This window comes from Oncorhynchus gorbuscha, linkage group LG16, assembly GCF_021184085.1.
Source record: "Oncorhynchus gorbuscha isolate QuinsamMale2020 ecotype Even-year linkage group LG16, OgorEven_v1.0, whole genome shotgun sequence".
Taxonomy (NCBI): domain Eukaryota; kingdom Metazoa; phylum Chordata; class Actinopteri; order Salmoniformes; family Salmonidae; genus Oncorhynchus; species Oncorhynchus gorbuscha.
Window position 1 is genome coordinate 71,293,880 of NC_060188.1, and position 19,735 is coordinate 71,313,614.

Here is a 19,735-nt window from a genome sequence, read left to right on the forward strand (position 1 = left end):
TTTCTCGTGAGCTCTCTACGCTACAACAAATGAGCCAATCACAATTAGCAAAGGCCCTATCTGACTATGGTCATTTGGTCCTGTACCTAGGGTCATCTTCATGTCAGTGAGATTTTAGAAGAGTTTTGTAGATCTATTAGCTTTTCTCACGCACTTCCAGTATTCTGACTTATGGAGGCTAAGTAGTCATGGGTGTTGATAGCAGAGGCTGACAACCACCCTGTCAAAAAATGTAGCAGCAGTCTCGACATGGGAATAGGGGATAATGCGGGTATCTAGAATCAAATCAAATTTTAAAAAATTGGTCACATACACATGGTTAGCAGATGTTGATGCGAGTGTAGCAAAATGCTTGTGCTTCTAGTTCCGACAGTGCAGTAATATCTAACAAGTAATCTAACAATTCCCCAACTACCTAATACACACAATCCTAAAGGGATGGAATAAGAATATGTACATATCGATATATGGATGAGCGTCATAGGCAAGACGCAATAAAGAGGGAAACATGGTAGGTGTATCTCTACGTAAGCATAGCAAACTATGACCTGAAGAAGTGGTTCAAACCCATCCTGGCTGTTCCATTCATTCACTTGGTCTATTTGTAAAACAACTCTTTCATTCAAAGAAACACATTTGAAATCTAAGATTATTTTATTACATTGTCACATTTTATTTCATTTCAAGATGTTTGACATTCACATAAAGTGCCACTTGTGGTAGGCACAGGCAGATCAAAAACTACATAACATTCCAAAGGATTAATTTTCCTCCAGAACCCCCCCCCCCCAACAAAAACAGGCAGTATAGACTTAAATTATATTTACGTTAGCTGTGATTATTGTAAATAAGACCATTAATTGGCAACCAAGCAATTACAATTACAATAAGTAGGCCCAAATACATTTGTGCTATGAGAGTCATCTTAAAGCGTAAATAGCTTAAAGGTAAAATAAAAGGTAACGTAATATAGTTTCACTGGTAATACGCAATTATCCTATGTATTGCATCAAGTTGATAAAGATCTGACTACACATCTAGAGCATAACCAATAAAGCCTATACACAATCTCTTTATTTCTAAATGTGAGTGTAGTCCACAACAATCTATCATGACAAATTGAGAATTGTGGCATTTCAAAAGGTAATTGCCCTGCAAATATTTTAATAGACTTGTTAACGGGTGAATTTAACTTCCCACTCAAGTCACCACTAATGCGATGTAAAGAGTAAACTGCTCATTTCCAACACCAACACTTGTTCTCCAATGAATATGGGCTCTTATAACTTTACTATATTGATTTTTTTTTAAATGCAGAGTAGCTACCACTATGATATTTTACAATATTATGCTGTCAAGTAAAGTCTTTAAAGTGACAAATACATATATTCATCTTAGCAGCTACTATAACAAGGAACAGCATTTTAGAAATATTTACTAAGCCAACTGATTATTGGTGTGGGATAAGGGGTCTATTTATGAGACTATAATATAACAGCAAGGTTTGATTTTGCACGCAGATGGCACTGAGGAAGAACGCTCAAATACAGAAAATACAAACCATGTAAAAGTTGCTCAGCTGTCCTTTTCCTGACAGACTAATTTTGAAAAAAATAAACATTTATAACTGCTTATGTAAAATATGAATATCCATAATACAGAGGACATTGAAGCAGTTTTTTTCAATAAACAATGACAAAAAGTCAGCATTTTACAGTCCACATCAAACCAAGAAATAAAGTCATACAGAACCAACTGTGTTGCATTTGGAATGATTAGTTATCATCATAAGGTATCCCATGCCCATGCACAGTTTCATGCTTTAAAAGGACTTCAAAAAAGGAAAACCATATACAAAGGACTGTTTAACAGGCCACACTACCAGTTACACCTATCAAATCATTTCATCTTCAGTCTCACAAATATAATCAAACAACAAGAATTTCCTTTTACAAGACATGATAAAAAACATATGAATATAACATTTACTCTGAAAAATATTTAGTAATCCCTTTGAAAATCAATTAAACTATACAACATCAATCAAAAGAAAACAATCATAAGACATGTTTATTGTCCATTCCTCTTTATATCAAATGATATATACATTACTTAATTTCCCTTGAAGACTCAATACAGTAGTCAGAAAAAATATTGTACAATGTCCTCATTTGACAACATTGGTTGCCTCAACTGCAACTATTCAATTAGTTTTTAGTTTGTGTCCTGAAAGTGATTTGAAATGGCAATGACAACATGCTCTTCTTCCCTCACTCATGATACTTCAACAAAACAAATGGAATATGTAATCAAAAGCATAATATAGGTTGTAAAAAAACTGAAATGTAGAATTCCAACAATCATCCTTGGGCCTTTAGCAAGTAGTGGTCCCATCGTTTTCAAAAGCCCCTCTCCACAAAATAAACAGAAATAAATTAGCCATTTCCTGTCATTACAAAGTAAACCCAGAAATACAATAACATGGTGATGTCTCTCATCTCTCCATTCTAGGGTTCATTCATTGCATAATTATGGATGAGCAACAGTAAAGGTATCATATACAATTAATCTATCCCATCTACATGTGCTGGTTTCATGCAATGATTGACTTCCATTGTTGACTTCAAGTGATTACCCTGGAGTGTTGCTGCTCCCTACATATTCCACACAGGTCAACTGATCACACTTACCCCAATTTGAAAGCCTGGTGTTTGTAAAAAATTAGCGAAGCGATTTAAGGCTGCATGAGAAAAAACACTTTGGCACATAGAAGCAAGATGCTTGAGCAGGTTTGCAGATGACAGGACTAAAACAATGAATCTACCAGATACGACTGGAACCTATAGGCGTTAAAAGGTGTGAATGTATTCCTTGCATTGGGTTACAGTGAACAGGATTGGCTTAGAATCTACTCCTGTTACCTAACCAGGCGGAGAAAGAACAGTAGAGAATGGTGAACATAGAGACTTATTGGTTTTGAGAAGTTCAGAACCACAGTGTATCCTTCAGTTCACTTGTTTGTCTTAGCTTTCAACTGAGCACCCTTGGCATGGTCCAGTCGGGCCTGAATGTCCACAGGCCTCTCAAAGAAGCGCACAAGGACAGGCTCGTTGAGCAGCGATGCCAAGATCTGCTCAAAGGCGAATGACCACTCCACCTCCTGTGGGATGGAGCCTGCCTCCAGAGTGATGGTAGCGCAAGGGGTGTCTGAGCTTCTCTCAGGGGTGCTGTAGGCCTCCCTGTTGAGTAGAGCCTCCTCTGGGGCAGCCTGGGTGGGGCTAGTGGGCTCCTGGAGCCTGCGCCCTACTTCTTCCATCCTCAGCAGAAGACTGGTGACACGAGCCACAGCACGGTACAGAGACTCCTCTTCTGGGTCACCATGGAACAGATTGTAGAGCGTTTTGGAGAACTGGATGAACTGAGCCTGACACCAAAAAATGGGATGAATACAATTAAGATTTCGTCATTGTGTTTCTTTTTGCATAAAGTAATGACATAACATGTAGATTAAATTGTTCAAAGTTGATCTGTTGGAAAGATATCTGCATTGCATATTCACCTGATTGACTAAATGTTAACCTAGATATGGGTGTATTTACCTGGTTAATTCTGGGTAAATCCTTGATGCTCTCCTCTTTCTTTAGTATCTCATCTTGCCATTGTTTCAGGTAGGCCTGCAGATCCACTTTCCCTTTGCCTGTGGAAAGTGCAGTTTTCAGACACAAATGGGTCATGTGTACAACGATCATCTGTTTAAATTAGCAATGTTGTGAAGAGCTTGGTAAAAGAAAAAAAAGAGACAGGCCAAATAAATTACCTCTTTCAGGGCTTTTCCTGATCACGCCATCTTCTGGGAGATCAGACACTACAAGTGTAAAGTACATTCATATAAGGCAAAGGAAGTCATACAGTAACTGTAAAGTACATTTTGCTATTCTAAACCATAACCAGTTAGAAATTATATCATATATAAACCTTGTCTACAAGAACACATATCTAGATCGTAGCGAAACAAATTGTACATGAAAAAAAAGAGACCAACTTAAGAAATTGTTAAAGACAAACAGACAGATGAGCATTTACTAAAGAGAAAAGCACAGAGAAGCCAAGAGTGAAATGGTTATAACAGAGAAAGAAAAGAGCAAAGCAAGCTGACCAGTCAATCGACTCAAGTGGGATAGGTCGTCAGTCATTGGAATAAAGTGAGGAAGTCTTTGGCCTTTTGAGTGGAAAGGACTCCCTGTGAAAGCTAGAAGAAGACATTGTCTGTGAGAGCATGTAACATTACTGTAGGGACAGACGTAAGAAACAGTTCACAAAGATATTAGTTGGTGAGTAGAAGAGTAGCACGAAATATACAGTACAGTTGAAATTAGAAGGGCACAGTCCACAGCAAAACTATACTGGGAGTACGGTTGCACATTTTGGGGAATATTCAGAGGTGGAAACTTTCCGTGGGAATTAACGGAAATATATGTAAATTCATATTAATACCATTTAAAATGTAGATGTTTTTTTTGCATTGGATATATTTACCATATGATATGGAGACAAACATAATCCTTCTACCTTATCATAGGTAGACATAATTGCAAATTATTAAATCCTTACAATAGGAAAAAAACAAAAAATTAGTTATGAATTGAACTTTAATTAAATGAGTTGACTCTTCACATGGGATGCTTTCACTGAACAACAAAAGGGAATATTGAATGATCCCCAATAATCCATCACATCTCCCATTTCTTTTTTTAAACATACATCTGTAAAATGATAGTCTAGAAACTAAAGCTTTGATTGTCTTCCTCTCAGGATCCCATGTCTTCTCCCTGGACCTCCTCAATATCCACCTCTAGAACATCAGACTGAGGCCTTATCTTCACTGTCACTTTCCAACCTTGATGAGGATGGCTCGTTGTCAGGCTCAAAAAGCCTCATAGGCCTGGTTGATCTCTGCACCAGACAGGATGCTCTTGCCAGCATACTTGGGGTCCAACATGTACGCTGCCACGAGTATGGGCTTCAGGCAGAAGTCTTCACGCTTTTGATGTATTTCAGAACTACAGTTTCCTCTGCTTGAAGCAACAGTGAAGTGGGCAGGGCAGTACGGATTTCTCCTCTGCAAGCAAAGTCTGAACATCTGAACATCAGACAGGATGGCATTGTCTCCCATGCAATGGCTAATGCTATAGGTTTCAGGAGTTTCAGGCTGCTTACCACTCTCTCCAAAAAAATACACCACCCAGGAGGACCCTCTTGATGAGGCTGTCCATATCAGCAGACTGTGATATGGCCAGCAGCTTCAATGTGGTGCTCTTATTCTTCTCACTTTGCTTGGTGAGGTAGATTGCTACTATAACTTGATGACCCTTCACATACCTAACCATTTCCTTCGCTCTCATGTAGAGTGTATCCATTGTTTTCAGTGCCATGATGTCCTTGAGGAGCAGATTCAATGCATGAGCAGCACAGCCAATGGATGTGAGGGTTGGACTCCTCCACTTTAGACCAAGCAGCCTTCATGTTCGCAGCATTGTCTGTCACCAGTGCAAATACCTTCTGTGGTCCAAGGTCATTGATGACGGCCTTCAGCTCATCTGCAATGTAGAGACCTGTGTGTCTGTTGTCGCGTGTGTCTGTGCTCTTGTAGAATACTGGTTATGGGGTGGAGATGAAGTAGTTAATTATTCCTTGCCCACGAACATTCGTCCACCCATCAGAGATGATTGCAATACAGGCTGCTTTCTCTATGATTTGCTTGACCTTCACTTGAACTCGGTTGAAGTGCATTTGCATCCAGCAAATGAGTAGATAAAGCATATCTGGTTGGAGGGGTGTATGCTGGGAGAAGAACATTCAGAAATCTCTTCCAATACATTTGTCTGACTACGTTCATCCGTTTCTCTGACTATGTTCATCCAAACTTCTGATTCCAGGAGAACCATGAGCTGTTGCTATCGATAAGGTGTCTGATTCATCATTTTCACCTCGAATAGAAGTAGAGGTATTGGTATTGTCAGAGGTTGCTTGTTGTGAGTGCTGAGGGAACTTTACGCACTTGGCCAGATGATTCTGCATCTTTGTTGCAATCTTCCCATATGATTTGGCACAGTATTTGCAACTGTACACAGCCTTTCCTTCTACATTGGTTGCAGTGAAATGTCTCCACACATCAGATAGTGCCTGTGGCAGTTTCCTGTAAAGATTAGAAAAAAATGAGCAAAAAAACAAATACAATTCCATGTACAGATAAATAGTTAAGTAGTTAGATTAAAAACTCATTTGTAAGATAAATGTTTTAAATTGAAACATGTATAGAAACAGGTCAATTAACACTCCTCAGTTAGCAGGCTCAAGCAAGCTAAAAACCTATGGTGACAAAATCTAACTAGAAGAAATTGTTAACAAGTTAGAAATGATTTAAACACACTTTGCTGTAGGCTACTATTTACTAGTTAACAAAATAATCATGTAGGTTATATAAAATCTATTCACCCCACCCAGTACTGTAATCAAAACTTACCAGAAAGCATGTAGTCTGTGACTCAGACAGTGTAGTAGTGTGTGCTCAATAGCATGTCACTAGTGTGCAAGATCTTGAGAATCAGCTGTACATGTGATGGAAGAATGCACTGTGCTTGCAGTGGGTTGCAATTCCATTGAATTGGGGATGGTTTAACCAAAATATGCCACAAGACCTAGAATTGCCTTATGTGTATCCCACAAAAAAAGGTTATTTTTTGATGAATTTAAGAAAAAGTACAGGACTTAATTTCCCATGGAAAAATTCTGGAAATTTACCGGAAAGTTTCTGACCCTTTGCAAACTTTTTTTTTTGTTCATCTTTATTTAACCTGGTAGGCTAGTTGAGAACAAGTTCTCATTTACAACTGCGACCTGGCGAATTTGGAGTTAGATTTCTTTTTTATTCTAAATGATGTATTCAAGCAGAAGGAATACAGATCAAACGTATCATGGATGTAGAATGACAAGTGAGACAGAAGGTGCTTATGCAGTTTCTGGTGATCTTACTTACCTGGTGGCTGATGAAGCTTGAACAGGAATTTCAGTTTGTTGGTGAAAGTGCCACTGTACAAAATGTCTGCAGAAAGAACAACATTTGCATGAAAGGTTGCATGAGTTTGATGCAGGATTAGATGTGACATACCGTTCACACAGATAATGGTGAAAACGGAGGATGGGCACAAACACAGATAATGGTGAAAACGGAGGGTGGGCACAGCGATCATAGACCTGTAGCAATGCATCAGAGCACTGGTCTAGCCTTACCCAGGGCACAGCAGAACTCTTTGAAGTTGACAAGGCCATCCTGGTTCTCATCCAGCAGGCGGAAGGCCCAGAGGAAGAGGGCATCGTTGCCGCTGCAGAGGGACCATGGCTCCAGGAGGGAGAAGAGCACCCTGAACTGATGGAAGCCCAGCTGGTACTGCTCCAGATAGGCCAGGCTGGGGTCGTGGTGTAGCAGCACTGGGCTGTTCATCGTCCAGTAGCAGCTGAGGAAATGTTGCCTCTGGAAACACATTGAAGTACTCAATTTCCAGCAGTTAAATCTGTCTTTTCAACAAATTTCCATTTTTCATGCCAGTCATGTCAACTCTGTGTCTATGAGAAGGAATATTAATGCATGTAGTGTACAGTATGCAGCAGTATGCAGTTGTGATTGTGATACCTTGAACAATGCATAAAGGTTATCAAGCTGGGGAGCACTGAACTTTACTTCTTGTGACACTACCCGTAGCTGAGGAAAAAGTAAATATCAATTAATCCTACATAATATTGTTGTAAACAATGCCAAAAGGTTGCAATGGAAGTTTGAGGATGTGCCACTCACCACATTTTGTTTAGTAGTATCCTCTAATGTTTGGATTACATACAGTTTGTTTCTTTTCCGCATGCGCTCTACTTCCTCTGATTTCATGTCTCCATATTTCTATAAGCAAATTAAAAAGGCTAAATGACAAGCCTGACATTGAGACATGGGGTCAGTCCTAGCAACACTGACCGTTACAGTACCTCATAGGCTTCTTTGATGAGATCACTGATGTCCACCTTGGAGAGGGATGATGCTTTGTCGTTGTTCCCCACTGAGTTTTGCTGCACTGTTTGTGGTAGAGGACTGTCCTTATTGGTCACATTATCGAAAAACCTGCCAGGGCAAACAGAGCAGCAGTTAAGTAACATGAACAAGATGGGCATTCCTGTAGAATTAACTCACTGTTTTGGAGATTGTTACTTCACAATCCATCATAAACCTAATACAGTACTTTGAAATAACCAATTCAGTTGACCTTCAAATCTCGCCCTCTCTGTGTTGACACTCACTTGCTGAGGATGGTGACTGCCTCAGCGTCGTCATGGGAGCTGATCAAACCCTCCATGTTGTAGTCGAGCACAGCCAGGCCCAGCTGCAGGATGGCTTTGATGCCGTCGTAGAAGAAGCAGTCGACCACGTTGACAGCACTCTCTATGGGCAGGACACTGATAAACAGGGTGAGGAACCAGGACAGGGACACAGAGGAGAAGAAGGTCAGGTCTGTCATGTGCTCCGTCAGCTGGGTGAGGTGCATTCGGATCAGCTCCTCAAACACCGCCTGGTCCACCAGGGCACCTGAGGAAATACAAGATATTTGTAAACCGGATTTATAGCAGTTATGGGAGAAAGTGTAAGCCAGGTATTCAGTATCAAACACACATACAGTGCATATATTTAACGTGATGCAACACTGAAAATTATATTGTTATTCAGCTGCGTCTCGCACCAATGATCCTGCGGTTAAAGTAGTCAGGCAGCATCCTCTCACAGACAGCCACTAGCAGCCAGAAAGCCTCCTCCTCTTTAGCATAGAGCAACAGGACCGACGTCAGGATGTTCATGGCCTTCACAAGAGAAAAGGAGGATAGATGTAAAGATGCCTATGAGCTTTTTGAGAGAAAGAACGCAGGGAAATGTTATAGGGTTTTTTAGCTTAGCACCTGGCAATAGCCGATTTTGGGGTTCCTGTAGGCATATGCAGTGAGGACTCTGCGCAGGGCAGAGATGCCTGTGTCGCTCTGGAAGGCAGGGTGCTCTGGTAGGGAGCGGTGCAGGTCTCTCTCTATCTCATCAGTGGCAAGGGTGCTGGTCCCCAGAGACTTATCCACTATCTCACTGTAATACCCAGGGTTAACGGCCATGTCATTGACTGCACCTATGGTACCAAGGCAAAACACCACACCATATTTAAATAAAACACATATTGCAAAACACTAAAGACACCACACTTTTACACATCAGTGAAGGAGACATATGAGCCAAATAACAGTGAAAGAGCCATATCAAACAGAACCTGAGAAGAGCATCCAGAGCTCTCCTCTTAAGGCCTCAGGGACACCACGCACAATCAGGTCTCGTGTCTTCTTGGTACAGAACATACTGGTGCCACGGCCATATTCTGAGAAGTGGATGTTCCATGACTGCTCCTTCATCTTCTCCTTTAGCTGTCAGGCACAGAGATTAAACAGCGGAATAAGAAATTAGCTGTCAAGGCTGAGACACCTAGACAGTACAAGGAGAGCACATTCTCACACTGGGTGGAAAAAACAGCACTCCTAGAGAAACCAGAAATGGTATATTTATTCATATTAGGAGAGAAGGTCATATTTTAAAGTAAAATCCCACCATTTTGGGATCCAGGTTTTCAGCATCCTGGGGGTGGAACACAGTCATGAGGGCCTCATTGCTGACAGTCTTGCCGCTCTCCTTCTGTCCCACCATCATAGCCACCTCCTCTGGGTTGTCCACAAAGTGATTGATGAGGTTTTGGCACTCCCCTCTGATGCCCTGCAAGGCACAGTGAACCCACAGTTTGTTTTCAATGGCAGCAATTAGAGCCTGGCAGATATTTTTCATTTGGTCCAGTTGGTTACACACTGCCAAATGTCAAACGAACTAACATGTTCATGCAAGTATTTTGTTTATTGGGCAAAAATGCTCATGTTAAATCCATCTATGATCATCATGGAAGATCACTTGTGTGTCCCAGCCAAGCGTTATAATACTTTAGTTTAGGTCTTCCAACAACATTTGGGAGGAGAATAGTGCAATAGTTGCTCTAACTACAACATGCAGTGAATGTATTCAGTAGCCTATATCCCCTGTATAGCCCCGATCTAACCTAATCTGCATAGGATGTGCTCATAAATATGCTGCTACTCACAAAATGTTTCAGAGAAGCCAAGTTCTGATAATGCGTGCATTTGATCAAATGCTCATTGTCAAACAACCAATAATACTGCACATCTCTGCTTCTTTTCCTGTGCTTGGTCCAAACTGCGTTCACACCTGCAGTGAAACACACCACGGTACGAATGGAAATGGACCGAGATCACCCTTTTTGAGAGAAGGTGCATTGTTTGGTGCGCTCCCGAGTGCAGTTAGAGTGTTCACACCAGTTCAAATTAACCGAACCAAGGGGGTAAACGCACCAGAGTGAGGAAAAAACGGTTTAACCAATTTGATGTGAAAGCCCCCTTAGACACATTTGGAGGGTTGCAGACGGACTGGAATTGTCCCCTTGGGGCAGAAACCGAGCAGTAAGAAGGTCCAAAACAGGAAGTTAGTCACCTCAGTTGATGCAGAGTGTTGAGGACTGGCAGTCATCCCACACCTCCTGCGGATTGCATTGCCGAGACGCTCAAAGTCCCGAACTTCAGAGAACCTCAGAGCCCTCTTACCCCGCACACACACAGTCAAAGCCCTGCTGCTACGGTCCGGTTTCTCCACACCAATCACCTGCAAGGATAGGTGTTTGGGTCAACAACATTGAGCAAAACCACTGAGCCACCAAGGTTATTAAATTAGTTTAGTGTCAAGGTAGTGTGCTGTGTCTTGCCTCTCTCATGGGGATGATGACGTGGCACTGGCTGCCATCCTGGCTAGCGAAACACAGGTAGCTCTCAGACAGACAGATCTTCCCAAGGGTGTTGAAGTGGCTGAATGGAACCCATAGGAAGCTCTCATAAACCTCCAGCAGGTTCTCCTCTTTAGGCAGCCTGAAGAAGGCCCGGAATTGCTCATTTCTAGCATTAGTTTCCAAGCCTCTGAAGGAGAGCAAAAAATAAAAGTAGTGAAAAGGGGAGGACAGCTTGAGAGCATGGAGGTAAAAAAAAAATCAATATCATCTCCATTCACTATGGTGTCCTGAAATAACTTGTCAAATATGAGTAAAAAAGAACAGTGACAGGCTGTATACCTCTTGGTGATCTGTAATGGGTCTGAGAGGGAGGGCTCTTCCTGGAAGGTCTCCTTATCAAATAGGCGTTTGATGGAGTAGTCAGCAAGCTGCTCCATGATCAGAAAGGTCTCACTGAGGTGTAGGAACATCGAGAAGTAGTGGTCCTCCCCATTGGCCAACACATGAATGCTCTCCGTCAGAATGACATTGGACGTTTTCTCCAGCCTCCAGATCTCATTCCACGAGACTACAAGCTTCACTGAAGTGGAAAAATATTATCTTTAATGAGTAACTCGCTGCCCTTCTGTCATTACATGGAATGATAACTGTATCCAAATACAAGTAAATGGATGAAGCCTGACAGTTCCTGCATTTAAGTGACTGTTAGTCAACAGTGAGGGCTTGTTCAGGTTTCTGTCTCGTCTCACCCTCAGACCCCAGCAGATATGAGTAGAAGGACAGGAAGTTGGTGCTGAGGTAGAGCCAGCCCTGGCAGGGCACGCGGCCCCTCCAGTAGCTACAGGAGTAGTAGGTGACCAGCTTCTCCTTCTGAGGGAGGTCAAACCATTTCTCAAACCTCAGCAGTGCTTCACGGAACTTCTCAGGGTCGTCCTCCTGCACGCCTGACACCTTCCCTTCCTCAGCAATCAGCCCCTTTATAGAGAGAAGAGGAGGACAACATCTCTCTCATGGTCACTGAAGGAAACAAATATAATTAGCAGTCTAAACACATCAGCATGCTATCTCCATTCTGGACCATTTATGTCAAGGCATATAAATTAGCATCATATAGTTTCTTAAATTCACATTTTTATTACAAACCTACTATCATTTTCTTAGCTTTCAATAAACAGTCAAAGGTTTTCATATCAGTGAATCAGTGAAAGACCATAATCACCACCAACTGTTTTCAAAGAGTAAGCACTTGCTGCATCAGTAGGCTTCACTATATTAATACATCATTAAGTATGTAGGAGGCCTCCATCTCCCTGTGAGAGTGGCAGAGATCAACAACAGCAGTGTCTGTGTAAACTGTGTGTTTAATTATCTGTAGCGATTACTTACTCTGATCTTGCCCTGCACAAAGCTGGTGATGTCATCGCTGGAGTCAAACACAGACAGGGTTCTCATGATGTTCTTCTCCAGCCACTCCCAGTGTTGGTTGATCTCCTCCTTGGTGCCACCTAATCACAGGGAAAACTCAGTCACAATGGAAAGGAAACTGTTTACACTATGCATGACTAAGCCATCTATTGTCACAAAATGGGAAATGAGTGTTGACTAAAATACAATCTGAAAAGGTTGTTATTACATGATTGTAGTTATTACATGACTGTAGCCTTTAATGTTTAATTGTGGCTATTCTGACAATGGGGATAGTTGAGAAAATGTAGAGCAAAAAGTCTCACCACATGCTATTGACCAGTAGATCTGAGAGTCCGGTGTCTGGTGTAGAATGCGAAATGGAGCGACCTTAGACGTGGAATCCATCATCGTATCAAGAGTTCCAACCAGAAGACCTGTCAAAAAAGTAAGTAACAATTATACTTCCCATTAACAGTCAGACATTAGACATGCATGATAAGACATTTTAAAATCATGAGGCAATTTCATGCCTATTGATTTTACAGTATCGAGCAAACAAAACAGCCCTCCCACCTGGGTAACATAGAATAGTGGAAAACTCATTGTGCTGATTATCATCACATTCAAGTGTCCTGCCTGTCGTGGTTCAAACCAACAGTGTTGTGTTACCTATCTAGGACTGTAGTTGACTTCATATATTATTAACAAGGTCAGAGCTAGGCCTTTACTGCTATCCCGGCCCGACTGCATCAGCAGCATCTATGGCTCCTGGGCTGGGGGATCATGACACAGCTGTACAGTGGCCTTAACCTCGCCCCCAGGTTAATTGCTACCAAGAGCCGGCTGGTGGACTAGACCACATCTATGAACTGATGACACAGAGTTCATTTCCCCTGTAAATCATCCATTATAAAAGTTTGGCATAATTTCTACGTAGAAAACCTGTGCATCTGCAAGGGCCCAATTAAGTGAGCAGGTATCCCTAAATAATAGCCTGCCCTCTGCCCTGTGGCCATTTGAGATTTACATCTGGATACTTCAGGATAAAAAGGTCCTTGAGTTAGAGGGGGCTTCAGGGGAGACGTTGAACAGGAAGGAGGAGAGCAGACCCTGTGGGGCCTCCACCATATTCAGCCCAGTCAGAAGAGAAAGCTATTGTGTTCCACTTCATCAAAACCCATTACTTACCTGTAATTATAGCTCTGATGTTCTGAGGGACAGAGCTAGATGGTGTTCTCAGTGTCCCTATTTTTTACAGAGACATGTACCATTACTATCAGTAGACTACAGCCACTGGCACAAGGCAGCTTCAATAGACTAGAAGGACACCAGATTGCCATTTTTTGTTTTAGAGATGTGGCAAATGTGAAAGTTAGCTATTCTGTTTCAGTCAAGTGGATTACTGTGATCAACAGCTGATAATTGGCTTGTCAGAGGCTGTGTGACCATGTGCAAGAAAAACTACTATTATTGGGAAACGGACAACTGACATTCACTGATTGCATTAGAGCAGACAAGTTAGCCTGCCTACTCACTCTTGGTGTAATTTTTTTAAACCTCATTTACATGCACACCAATATCCCACTATTATTCAGGATACTCAAGTATTCTGTTTTGTATTGACGGGTATAAACATATCCTGTTTACAATAACCCCGAAAAGGCTTGTATCCCGGTTATGGGAAACCTGGATAACATGCCTGGGATATACTGATCATAAACGGGATACTGTGGCAGGTCAACATCTTATCCTGTTTGATGTTGTTTTTTGCGGTTTACGCAGGCTCAGTTTCACATATTGTATGATGTTTTTATCTGATTGTTAAACAAATCACTTCAAAACGTAGGCTACCTGTGCAGTTCAAACCAATAATTTCATAATTTTTTTGCTGGTAGGCCCCTCCGTACTGAACCGTTTCTGCTTCGAATCTCCTGCATTTGGTAGGCCATATTATAATTTTGGACATTTGGTAGGCCATATTATAATTTTGGACATTTGGTAGGCCATATTATAATTTTGGACATTTGGTAGGCCATATTATAATTTTGGACATTTGGTAGGCCATATTATAATTTTGGACATTTGGTAGGCCATATTATAATTTTGGACATTTGGTAGGCCATATTATAATTTTGGACATTTGGTAGGCCATATTATAATTTTGGACATTTGAAAGGCCATTTGTCAACTATAGTTAGATACATGTAGCTTCACTTGTCATAACTTTTTGCCCTAAAAGAGTAAATAAAGTAGTGCTCACCAGAATAATGTCTTCCATCGATAGAATGAATGCATTAATAATCTAACACCAGTAAAGTTGTCTGTTTTGTTTAGGGTCCAGGGAGAAAACTCCAAAACAGCGGAAAGATTGGTCATGTGCAAAATATTGGTTTTAACCAGTAAGGGAAATGAAAAGACTTCAGTTCATCTTGGGCACATATTTTATGTGGTTGAAATACTGTCTGCTTGCATAACAGTGTCAAAGATAATGCAAATACGCATGTAATGTGTTTTCTTAAGAGATGTTGAAAGAAAGAAATAATATTTCTCAACTCCTGTCCCAAGAAAAAAAAATCTACATGTTGTAGAATTTTACTGTAAGAAATTAAATATTATTTTATGCTACATGTGAGAGGTTATAGGCCTACAATCAGGGGTCCATATTTCAGTTACTATTCCATTTACCCCATATGAACTGAAATGAGGAATATTCTGTTTATTCATGGATACAGGGATAGTCGTGAGCGGGATATCAATGGTGCATCAATGGTGCATGTAAACCGCTTATCCCGAATAAGATAAGACTAAGCGGGATATGAGCTACTATCCGGAACACTGGGCACATGTAAACGTGTTCACGGACTGCTGACTTGCATGTTTAAGGAGGATCAATGTGTTATAAAATAGGGAAGCATTGATCTCAAAGATCAACAAACACTATTTGCATGATGTAGAATAGGATCATCCCATTTCAAAAGCTAGGAATCAGTAGACCAGACAGGGACTGTGGAACGGATGAGCACTGACCTGCCTCTTCTGCCTCTCTAGGGCATCATGCCTGAGTACATTATCATACAGAAGTGCTGTGTTTCCTCAGTATAACCTACTGCTCCACCTATAAAGCTAAAGCAAATGTCAGCAACCCAATATGACACTACTGTGCATCATCAAGTGTTGTGACAGTGGTTTGCAGCCTAAACAGAGGCCATTTTCTTGATGGCTTAGTCAGTGGTAACAAAGTAAATCATCTGTATTGTAGGCAGGCTATACCATCTTCAACCTTTTCTTGCCTAGGGACACCATCTCAGGAAAACCAGCGACCCAGGGAACCCCATCATACGTTCACGCAGGTGAATGATAATGGCAAGGAGATGTAATCAACATTTTAAAATTAATAGATTTGGTGGATAGTTTGGAATAGGACTCCAACATTGCCTATTAGCTAGAAAGGCAACTCAAAACACATTTTCGCTAAGAGCAGCTGTTTAAGTAAAGGTTAGCCATGTGTTGGCCAAAAAATATGTCCAAGTCAAGAAAGCTTACCAGCAGCACTGGTAGCCTATTGGCACTGGTAGCCTATGTCAGTTACTCCAGTGAGTGTAAATGGCACCAATTAGTGTCATTTGGTCAATATTAAGAGTGGAAAAAGAAAGATCTACAGTAAGTATGGCATTTAAAATGTGTTTATTCTGTTGTTGCTAGCAATAGCAATCCACACAAAAAATCTAACATTTTGGCGAACCCCTGCAGTACCTACGCAGGCCCATTGGGCGCTGCGAACCCCCGGTTGAATATCCCAGCAGTAAACTGTTAAATTGCAATTCCTATTGCAATCTAAACTAACGTTTGGGGTCCAGCCTGTCCATTTGACACGAGGATCTGGAGAACTGTCTGCCTCCCACCCCTATGTTACATGACAGAATCTGAAGGGGGACGTTAGAAAATAGACCGGAAATATTAACTATTGTACGATGGCATGCACACTTGTCCGATGGCATGCTAGAATGGCACTGGGTTTTACCAGCCCAGCAAAGAACAGAACACATACCTGTCAAACCTCCTCCTCCTTCTCCATATCCTCGCCTCCTTTGTAATACGAAATATTCGTTGCCTTTTTCTGCCACCCATAACTTTAATGCATTTTTCAGCAATATCTCTTCAGGTTTAAGCCACATTTTAATTCACATATATATGTTGAATCAAATGTGCATGTCAAGCTGTTCATTTCGATTGTAACCTTTACCCATGGACATTTGTTTGTGTGAGCGCTGAGCAAACCCTTTCCCACGTCCACAGAAACCTTGCCAAAGTCAACGATACAAGGGCTTCTGGGGATTGTAGTTTATTGACATTGGTGCGTGTATGCACAATAATGAGCTCGCTTGATACTGTTGACTTGATTTCCCATAGTCCTTTTCGGTCGAAAAGTATCAAATGTCATATCTTCAAAGTACTGCGACATAATAACTAGAGCGTCAAACACAATGATGTATATACAGTGTAAACAAACACCAGTGTTGTAATACTCGAGACCGGTCTCGCATAAAACCGGTCTCGGACAGTGAGGACTGGTAATTTCATCCAGAAACCAGCCGAAAATAGCGGAGTAAAAAAACGAATAATTATCCGCCTCCATTTAGTCCAGTGTTGCCAACTTCTCAGTAAAGAAAGTAGCTATTGGCTGTGCTAAAAGGCGCTAAATGACGTCATCGGCTATTAGCATAATTGGCCATGTGCATGTAATTGTGATGGACGCTGAATGAGAGTGAAATAACATCGTGGGAGAGAGAAAAAGTGAGTACAGAAACACCCTAAATATGTTTATGAACTTTCTTCTCTCAATTCTTGTTTTTTTTAAATGTTACAATTCCAACCCTCCTCCTTTATCCGGGCTTGGGACTGGCAAAAGGGACCCAAAAGAGACACTGGCGGAGTTACTTAGTTTTTTATTTTATTTTTCATTTAATTACATTTGATTTTTTCTTAATTTGGTTTGGTTTTTAACATTATGGTCCACTTAGGAGCCTACAACAAGTCACAGTAAAACATGAACATTTTTAACCATAACATTTAAAAAAAACATTTTTCTGTATACAATCTACATTAACAATCTAAATGGACCAAAAAGAGACGAAAGAAAAAAACTGTCAATGGCAATGTGAGAAAATGATCGTACCTAGTCTGGCCCCAATTCAGGTTAATTGTTTTTTTTCTTCCAGACCCCCTGCACACACACAGGCTGTGTTGGCTCATCGTCATAATGGTTAAGGCTCTCTATAGCAGGTTCAGCAACTGAGGGAGCTGACTTAAATGAGTAAGCAGCTGATGTGCCAAAAAGCTGCAAAACATTATCAGGCAGCTGGTGCTCATAGCAAGCCTCAGCAGACAGCTTCAGTCCATATCGAATGTACAGGATGGAGTTAAGGGTCTGGAAGGACATCCGATTTCTAAGTTTGCTTTTTACCACACTCATCTGGCTGAATACTCTCTCGACTTCGGCTTTCTATTCTGCAACAAAGCCTCCTTCACTCACGCCGCCAACCTTACCCTAGTAAAGCTGACTATCCTACCGATCCTCGACTTTGGCGACGTCATCTACAAAATAGCTAGTCTATCACAGTGCCATCTGTTTTGCTACCAAAGCGCCTTATACCACCCACCACTGCAACCTGTATGCTCTTGTCGGCTGGCCCTCGCTGCATATTTGTCGCCAGACCCACTGGCTCCAGGTCATCTATAAGTCTATGCTAGGTAAAGCTCCGCCTTATCTCAGCTCACTGGTCACGATAACAACACCCACCCGTAGCACACGCTCCAGCAGGTATACCTCACTGGTCATCCCCAAAGCCAACACCTCCTTTGGCCGCCTTTCCTTCCAGTTCTCTGCTGCCAGTGACTGGAATGAATTGCAAAAATTGCTGAAGCTGGAGACTTACATTACCCTCACTAACTTTAAACATCAGCTATCTGAGCAGCTAACCGATCGCTGCAGCTGTACATAGTCCATCTGTAAATAGCCCACCCAATCTACCTACCTCATCCCCATAATGTTTTTATTTACTTTTCTGCTCTTTTGCACACCAGTATCACTACTTACACACCTTCATCTGCTCATCTATCACTCCAGTGTTAATATGCTAAATTGTCATTACTTTGCTACTATGGCCTATTTATGGCCTTACTTCCTCATGCCATTTGCACACACTCGATATAGACTCTTTTTTTTCTATTGTGTTATTGACTGTAAAGCTTGTTTATTCCATGTGTAACTCTGTTGTTCCTGTCGCACTGCTTTGCTTTATCTTGGCCAGGTAGGTTGCAGTTGTAAATGAGAACTTGTTCTCAACTGGTTTACCTGGTTAAATAAAGGTGAAATAAATAAAGAAAAACATTTTAAACTTCAGCATTCAAGTGTGGCAAGGACAACACAGACACAGCAGGCATTGCAAGTACTTGAAACGGGTTGATATCAGCTGCAACCCTGAACTACCAAATATCAATCCAGAAGCCCAGTGTGTTTATTTGTATCATTCCATTTACTAAGATGGATGGCACACCATGGGGGCGGCAGGGTAGCCTAGTGGTTAGAGCTTTGGATGAGTAACCGGAAGGTTGCAAGTTCAAACCCCCAAGCTGACAAGGTACAAATCTGTCGTTTTGCCCCTGAACAGGCAGTTAACCCACTGTTCCTAGGCTGTCATTGAAAATAAGAATTTGTTCTTAACTGACTTGCCTAGTAAAATAAAGGTAAAATAAAAAAATTGCTGGACAATTTTGTCTATCTTTTTCTGTTTCTCCAGGGCTCTTATTGTGCTTTAGAGTTTCCTCCACATTGAAAACTGACACGTACTGCAATGCTTAGATGGTGTCCGGCAGTCTCACCCTCAACTCATTAGTGAAGGAGATGGTGAAGGCTACACACCGTTTTCGGACATTGTTTTCATCCTCAGGCGCAAGGTGGAACTCGGCTGCCTTGACTCAAAGGTAACCAATGTACGGTTTGGGACTTATGTATCCATCGATTGGCCCTTTGAGTACATCAACATTTGCCAGTGGATTCAGCAACCTGCTGCTCACCGACTTGATCAGGCTAACCAAGCTGTCAAGTAGCTTAAGAGGATCTACTTGCTCTCCCTCAAAAGCCTTGATGGCCAACTGTACCTCACCCAGCACTGAAAAAAAGTCAGATACAATATGTTTTGAGGATCACTTTACATGGAGTATAAAATCTCAGCCATGTAGCAGTGTTCACTGGACTTGGTGACTGCGAAATGCCTAAGCTCCTCCCACTGGTCCAAAATGCGTGAAACCGCTGGTCCAATGGAGAGCCAATGTGTGGCACACATCTTGGTTATCTGTAAAGGTTTCTCCTCACAGTTGGTCTCATATATGGCCTTTTAGGCCTCCCTGCGCTT

General features: G+C 41.5%; 1 protein-coding gene across 3 annotated transcripts; it reads right to left on the reverse strand.

The window, feature by feature from the left end:
* Positions 1 to 635: 635 nt before the first annotated feature.
* On the reverse strand, positions 636 to 16,905 carry LOC123999180 (TBC1 domain family member 8B-like). 3 transcript variants are annotated; one of them, XM_046304676.1, is made up of 21 exons: positions 16,369 to 16,901; positions 12,644 to 12,754; positions 12,300 to 12,418; positions 11,663 to 11,888; positions 11,253 to 11,493; positions 10,893 to 11,100; positions 10,625 to 10,792; positions 9,680 to 9,841; positions 9,348 to 9,498; positions 8,995 to 9,209; positions 8,781 to 8,898; positions 8,344 to 8,629; positions 8,035 to 8,167; positions 7,853 to 7,951; positions 7,691 to 7,759; positions 7,291 to 7,531; positions 7,037 to 7,102; positions 4,157 to 4,249; positions 3,818 to 3,865; positions 3,600 to 3,697; positions 636 to 3,424 (listed from the first exon to the last, which is right to left on the reverse strand). In XM_046304676.1, exons 1-21 carry the CDS (start codon positions 16,493 to 16,495, stop codon positions 3,011 to 3,013), a joined length of 3,393 nt encoding a protein of 1,130 aa, XP_046160632.1. In that variant the 5' UTR covers positions 16,496 to 16,901; the 3' UTR covers positions 636 to 3,010. The 3 variants fall into 3 exon arrangements, 2 of the variants coding, with proteins under 2 accessions (XP_046160632.1, XP_046160633.1); XM_046304677.1 differs by lacking the exon at positions 4,157 to 4,249 and having other exon boundaries at positions 16,369 to 16,897; XR_006832399.1 differs by lacking the exons at positions 636 to 3,424; positions 3,600 to 3,697; positions 4,157 to 4,249 and adding an exon at positions 6,059 to 6,196 and having other exon boundaries at positions 3,814 to 3,865; positions 16,369 to 16,905.
* Positions 16,906 to 19,735: the final 2,830 nt, after the last annotated feature.

Excerpts from the sequence above, each read along its gene's own strand:
- LOC123999180 (XM_046304676.1), bottom strand. The coding sequence starts at position 16,495 with ATGTGGCTTAAACCTGAAGAGATATTGCTGAAAAATGCATTAAAGTTA. Across the intron at positions 7,532-7,690 it reads ACCTTTATGCATTGTTCAAG|AGGCAACATTTCCTCAGCTG; the intron begins GTATCACAATCA and ends ATGTGTTTCCAG. Across the intron at positions 7,103-7,290 it reads AGAGTTCTGCTGTGCCCTGG|ACATTTTGTACAGTGGCACT; the intron begins GTAAGGCTAGAC and ends TTCTTTCTGCAG.